At 35.8% G+C, this 6,982-nt stretch overlaps 1 protein-coding gene across 1 annotated transcript in view; it reads left to right on the top strand.

Annotated features, from left to right (window-relative positions):
* Positions 1 to 6,982, top strand: part of col12a1a (collagen, type XII, alpha 1a) — an 83,701-nt gene that overhangs the window by 50,439 nt on the left and 26,280 nt on the right. The window contains exons 40-49 of the mRNA XM_016485330.1: positions 1,020 to 1,172; positions 1,254 to 1,328; positions 1,599 to 1,738; positions 1,841 to 1,964; positions 2,058 to 2,201; positions 4,235 to 4,399; positions 4,494 to 4,532; positions 4,648 to 4,786; positions 6,303 to 6,445; positions 6,753 to 6,862. Coding sequence (XP_016340816.1) covers positions 1,020 to 1,172; positions 1,254 to 1,328; positions 1,599 to 1,738; positions 1,841 to 1,964; positions 2,058 to 2,201; positions 4,235 to 4,399; positions 4,494 to 4,532; positions 4,648 to 4,786; positions 6,303 to 6,445; positions 6,753 to 6,862 — 1,232 coding nt within the window. The remainder of the gene's footprint in view (positions 1 to 1,019; positions 1,173 to 1,253; positions 1,329 to 1,598; positions 1,739 to 1,840; positions 1,965 to 2,057; positions 2,202 to 4,234; positions 4,400 to 4,493; positions 4,533 to 4,647; positions 4,787 to 6,302; positions 6,446 to 6,752; positions 6,863 to 6,982) is intronic.

Consider the following 6,982-nt stretch of genomic DNA (forward strand, 5'->3'; position numbering starts at 1 on the left):
TGACCATTGTTTTGTTTTGATCTCTCCGCTGCGCTTCCGCGTATGTCACTTCTGAGCGGCGCATGCGCAAAGCTAACCTCATACGTCATTCCCCTGGAGCTGCTTCCGTTTACAACAGTGAGCGCAAGCTAGATTAAAGTGATTATTACGTTTTGAATATGGATATTTTTCTTACAAAAATGCATCGATTCGCTACAGGAGGCCTTTGTTCACCCCCGGAGCCGTGTGAGACACTTTTTTTTATGCATGGGCACTTTTTATTTAACTTCTTTTGGACTGAAGCATGCAACACCCGCTGACTGCAATGATAGAGCTTGAAAGATCAAAGACAATTTTTAATATAACTCTGACTGGATTCATCTGAAAGAAGAAAGTCATATACACCTAGGATGACTTGAGGGTGAGTAATTTGTGGGCTAATTTTCATTTTTGGGTGAACTAACCCTTTAAATCTCATACGTTTTAACTGAATGTTAATTGAATATTGCTTGTTCCACAGCTAGTCATATTTTAACCATGTTCACACTTTATAACTGAATAAATGTAATTGTTTTCAGAATGAACAGATTCATGCTGATTCTAAACTATTTGAATTTTTAGCATTTTTATAATATATTTTAATAATAATTTTATTATCCTGTTAGTTTTTCTTAATATTTTGAGTTTTTAATATTTTGTTTTTATTTTAATGTTTTTATTGTAATGTTTTTATTTTATTTTATTATGTCATAGAGTTATATGTCTAGTGTTATATGTAGTTTTAATTTTAGTTAACGCTAATAAATGTATTTTGAAAATATGATTATTTAAATAAAAACAAATAGATGCAAATATAATAATAAATTGTGCACTGATTTATTTTATTTATTTATTTATTGCATCACATTAAGCGTTAGTTTATTTATTTATTTATTATTATTATTTATTTTTATGTGTTTGAAATTTAAATGCATGGAAATGCAATTCAGATACATAAATCTAATTGTTTGTATAAGCTTACACTTCTCTCTTGTCATTAGCGGCTAACCGTGGGGCTCAGGAGGTCACTATCACTGCTGCTGAGAGCCAGTACTGTTTTGACGGGCTGACCCCAGATGCGCTGTACAACGCCACAGTCTACACACAGACCCCGAACCAGGAGGGGCCCGGAGTCAGTGTCAAAGAGCGCACATGTAAGTCACGTTGCATTCAGAAGAATTCAGTCTCACAGCTCTGATCACAGTTTTACTCCTGGTTTCTTGTCTGTTTTGTAGTGGTGAAGCCCACTGTACCGCCAACACCACCTCCAACTCCTCCACCACCACCCACCATCCCCGCCGCACTCGAGGGTAAAGGCACAAGAGCATTCACTTTTTCAAAATACTTTTTAAATCTTTAATTTGCTTCCAGGCTTTGCTTCTTCCAAACAATGCAGTCCTCTGAAACTATTATTATTCTGTAGAGCTGAATGGAATTTTAGGTTCAGTAAACAAATACCCTTTAATGCACAGCGTTCACAACACTGACTGAAATTCAGTAACTAAAAGAACATTTGACAGGGGTGATATGGTGTATCGGCATACCTGCATTACTCATTGCACTTTGTTTTGTAATGCCAGTGTGCAGAGGAGCCAAGGCTGACCTGGTGTTCCTGATCGACGGCTCGTGGAGTATTGGAGATGAGAGCTTCATTAAAGTCCGTCAGTTTGTCTTCAGCATGATCGGAGCGTTTGACGTCATCAGCCGTAATGGCATGCAGGTAACCAACGACCTGTCTGTAGTCATGTGATTGACTGCATGTGCACGTCTGCCTGACTGTGCTGTGATTCCTTTGCTCTTTTTTCTCATTCTGTGAAAACAGGTGTCTTTTGTGCAGTACAGTGATGGTGCTAAAACAGAGTTCAAACTGAACACCTACCACGACAAGGGAATGGTGCTGTCTGCTCTTCAGATGGTCAAATACAGAGGAGGAAACACCAAAACGGGTTTGTGAAACATTGCTTTTATGTTCCCTACCTAAATGTGTCAAAAGAAGAAATAAAAATGACGCTTTGTTTTGATGCGTGTGAATGTTTTAGGTGCTGCGCTGAAGCATATCGGAGAGAACGTGTTCACATCAGACAATGGAATGAGGAGAACCGTTCCCAAGGTTCTGGTTGTAGTAACTGACGGTCGTTCTCAAGATGAAGTGAAGAAGAGTGCTGCTAAACTACAGCATGCAGGTAACACTGAGATCAAACACCACGCTTATATTTTGCTTGAAAAGTAAAAAAAAAAAAAACCCCGAAACATTAAGAAATTGTTTACTGGACAGAGTTTTTAAAATCAAGTTTAAAACTTTTTAAGGCCTTTTTTAAGACCTGCACAATATCATATGTCTATATAGAGCAAATTAGGGCTATGCAATATGGCCAAATTATCATGATGATTTTTGCTCCTAAGTGAATGTTGTAGAAACTAGACCGTTAATTGTGATTTAAAACTACTTTATGGTCAGAACACAAGAAACACTTTTTGAATTCTTTATACCTTTCCAGTCATTTTTCTCAATGACTGATATTATTACAAATCATGAGACATGTTTGTGTTGTCTGACTTTGATGACGTCTATCATCAGCACAGTTTGCAGTGCAGGCTGCAATATTTAAAATATTACTTTTTTTGTCTCTTAGAAATGCACATTTGACTGTAGCTTGAGTCGACAGTAGTAGTAGCTTGAATTAGGATGCAGATGTAAATTTATGTTCATTATCAAAAACAGTGACATCTGTAAAAATTGTAACAACCTCATTTTTATATGGTGAAATTGAATTAATCTGTTTGATTTTTATTAACATTAACCATCGGTTTCCACAGTAGCATACATTTAGATCATGATAGCCAGTTAAAACCACACATATAGCACCTCAATACCATGATAAAAAATGTAACTACATGGTTTCTAGGTATTTGTTTAAAAAACAGTTGTCTAAATACATTTAGTATAAATGCACAAACACTATCGTTTAATCACAAAAAAATACTGTAATTATATTCTATTACTCCTTTAATACAATACGTTTAAATTAATAATAGAATCAAATTCGATATGAATATCCCACATTTCTGACACAATACCATGGTGCAGTTAGTGTTACTGGAGTAAAGCCATGGTAAATTATGGTGATTTGTAGATTGAAAGTCTTCTGACTGTATCGTTGCTCACAGTGTTTCTGCTGTTTGTCAGCGCTGTTTCATCAGGCTTTAAACTAGTTTAAATCACAGAGTCGTTTGTGTTTTTCTCTGAATTCAGTCTCTTCACTCTGGATCTCACAGCTCTGTTTAGTGTCGTGTGACTGAGACTCATCAGAGAGTAACGCATCTGCTCTAGTGAGCTCACGCTGCGCTGCGCTGCCGTTTGAACTTTGAACTTTCATTCCGCTTTTGCCGCATAAATATTATACTGAACATTTATCAAACTCTTGTTATCGTTTTATCAAGGAAAATTATATCACGATAATTATCGTTAGCATTTTATCGCCCAGCCCTAGTGCAAATCCATACAATCTCAAAATAAATCATGTATCTTGAATAAAATACTCAAAGCATGTTTCATTCACTATATACATATGCACTGAAATGTTTGTGCTAATATGTCAATTCATACAAACAGCAGTTGCTTTTCATAAATTGATTGTACACTGCTCTGTAATTTGCGAGTCTGTAGAAAGCACAACAGCGTCACATTTTTACTTTGAAACATGCAGCACTTGCATCTGTTTAATTAATTCATCACCTTTCGAAATGTAATAATCATATTAGGCTTTATTGCGATTCCTGTTTTTCTTTCGCCAAATTTTATTATTAAAAGACTTTGTATGGCCTTAAATTTTATCATACTGAATGTAAGACTTTTTAGGGACTATTTAAGACTGTTTAGTATAAAGAAAATAAAGCCTTTTTGGACCATGAATTTGTTTTTAGTCATTTGGCTATTCTGATTAAATTCTGTAAATTACTGTAGTATGCAAGAATCATCCTGCCCAGACACTGCTTTTTTTGTATTAAAAATAAGCATTAATTATGACACATTGCCGATCTCAGTGGTCATGGAAATAGACCTTATTTTCTTTATGCAACATATAATTGTTAACTTTTGGGTGAAATACGACCCCGGAAAAGTTCTTGACAGGTTTTGACAGGCAATGTATCTCGAATTACTTCAGACAAGTCCCTCGACATGCTCCCTAAAGCCTCAGTGTTGTTTTTTCCACAGGCTACAGTGTGTTTGTGGTGGGTGTCGCAGACGTAGACACCGCTGAACTGAGGAACATTGGAAGCAAGCCCAGCGAGAGACATGTCTTCATCGTTGATGACTTTGACGCATTTACTAAAATCCAAGACAACCTCATTACGTTCATCTGTGAAACGGCAACATCCAGTAAGACATCATTCTTTGTAGTCTGCATTGCGTTGTTCACCTTATCGCTAACATGAAAGACAAGAGTGAAACTATTTCCTAAAATCTTTTACAGCTTGTCCTTTGATTTACCTCGACGGATTCACCTCACCAGGTCAGAACCTGACTGAAGTCCATATCCGAAGACCTTCTATCATCATAGTCTTATTTTCTCTGTCATTACACACTGTTATGCATCTCATGATTCATGCTTTGATGAAAACTTGCAGGCTTCAGGATGCTGGAAGCTTTTAACATCACTGACAAGATGTTTGCTGGCATGAATGGCGTCTCCATGGAACCTGGCTCCTTCAACAGTTACATTGCATACAGACTCCATAAGGATGCATTCATTTCCCAGCCCACAAAGTAGGTTGAAGTGCAGTGCATGTGTTTTGCATGTTTTCTGAGCTTCTCCCCTACAGACTATAATGGTAGTCAAGCGATCTCAATTGTTTTAACTGTCTTCAAAGGGCTTGCAGTCTCTGAAGTCTCTTTAAGGAGCAGATCTTCTTCTTTGTTGTAGCAGCTTGTGTGAATGAGGTGTCAGATTTTGCTGAAATTTCCAGTGTGAACTCATAAAAACATTCTCATGATTGACCTTCTCGAAAGGGGACTACATTCATACTCTGATACATTTGAGAAGAAAATTATATATTTTAAAGAGTTTTATTTGGCCTGACATGAAGTGCTAAAGGCAAGTCCAAGCAAAAACCTAATGGCAGCTATTGCTTTAGTGGTAGAAATTCATCTCGTAAAAAAAAAATTGCTTTTTGCAACAGTATATTAAACCTCCTTTTTCTTATTATTAAAGATCTGTACATTGTAGTGGACAACAGCATTAGAAAGTCAGGGTTATTATCATTAACTAAAACTATTAAAATTATTTTATTAATTGAAATAAAGTTAAAATATGATCCAGTCTAAATATTATATTTAAAAAGGTCTAAAGAAAATTAGAGCTGAAATAAGTTTAAGCACTAACATTGTGTAACTGGAAATAAATACAAATTAAAACTAAAACTGAAAAAAAAAAAAAAACATTAATAAAAATGACAAAATAACAAAACAGTAAACTAAAATTAAGATGTTCAATTCAATTATAATGTTGAATTATGTCCATTCAAAATAGTCTTTAAACTATAATAGCAATAAATAATAATACAAAATATACTAAAATAACACTGCAGAGAGTTAATCTACTGTATGTATTATTAATTAATTAATTAATGAATTAATTTTTTTGACAAGGGCAAATTGGTGTTTAACTATACCTGTATTACTCATTACACTTTTTCTGTACAAAAGTAATGCAAATGATTATTAAATTACTAATTATTTCATAAAAATCTCAGGCTTTTTCAGATTGTTCCAATGGTGCCATTGTCAAATATGCTCCAGTGTTTGTCTGTACACTCTTAGATCAAGAAGAGAATACCTCAAATTGAGCCAACTAAAGATCTGGTGTGAAGGTCTCTGGTCAAAGCATGCTTGATTAATTTAACTTTAATGATTTGTATTTGTGCGTGGGTAAGCAGCTTTTCAAATGGAAACATTCTGAGCACCAGAAGAGGAAAAATACTTCAATATGTTGCCATTACTCAAGGCTGTGAGTCTGTTTGCATTTTTCTCAGAGGACGCTACATGAATCTGTTCTGCACTTATTGATTTATGTCTGGTTTCACTGCACAACATATACAATATACTGCACAACTGTATAAAGCTTTTGATTACATTCTTGTCATCAGACACATGCAATATTCCCATGAAACCCATCATGTGCAGGTCATATTTTGCATTATGACGTGATTTTATGAACATTAAGGCTGTGGGCTGCCTGATGATGTTCTTTGCATTGATAAATGAGCTGTGTTTTTCTTTGAAGGGAAATCCATCCAGATGGTCTTCCTCCCTCCTACACTCTGATTCTCCTCTTCCGTCTTCTCCCCGACACCGGCAAGGATGCGTTTGATATATGGCAGATATCAGATAAGAACAACAACCCTGAGGTCGGGCTCACCATTGACCGTAAGGACCATGTTGATTTTCCATGTCTCGTGTGTGTTAGAGTGTGTGTGTGTGTGTGCAGTAAACTTTGTGGTGTCTGCTAAAGCTTATTTAGAAACAGAAACCCTCTAAATGGGTTCCAGATTTCAGGCTTGCAGTGATTTATAGCAGTAATTATTCAGAAATGCATAATCAGTCCTATTAGAGCATCAAGGTCAGATTTAGATCGAAATCCTTTGTTTGGTTGTTGTATTTATTCATTTTTTTTTGTCATTTTTGTCCGGGCAGTCAGTGCAGAGCTGTCTGTAAGTGTGTGTTTTGTTCTCAGCCTCCAGTAGAAGCATCTCATTCTACAATAAGGACTCCAGAGGTGAAAATCAGAAAGTCTCCTTTGATAACGACCAAGTGAAGAAAGTTTTCCATGGCAGTTTCCACAAGGTAGATTGATTTTCTTACCTCGGTTGACTACTTGGGCGTTTAAAATTGCTCTTAAAGGGGTCATATGATGCGATTTCAAGTTTTCCTTTCTCTTTGGAGTGTTACAAGCTGTTCGTGAAT

This window comes from Sinocyclocheilus anshuiensis, unplaced genomic scaffold (genome assembly GCF_001515605.1).
Source record: "Sinocyclocheilus anshuiensis isolate Anshui unplaced genomic scaffold, SAMN03320099.WGS_v1.1 scaffold197, whole genome shotgun sequence".
NCBI classification, from domain to species: Eukaryota; Metazoa; Chordata; class Actinopteri; order Cypriniformes; family Cyprinidae; genus Sinocyclocheilus; species Sinocyclocheilus anshuiensis.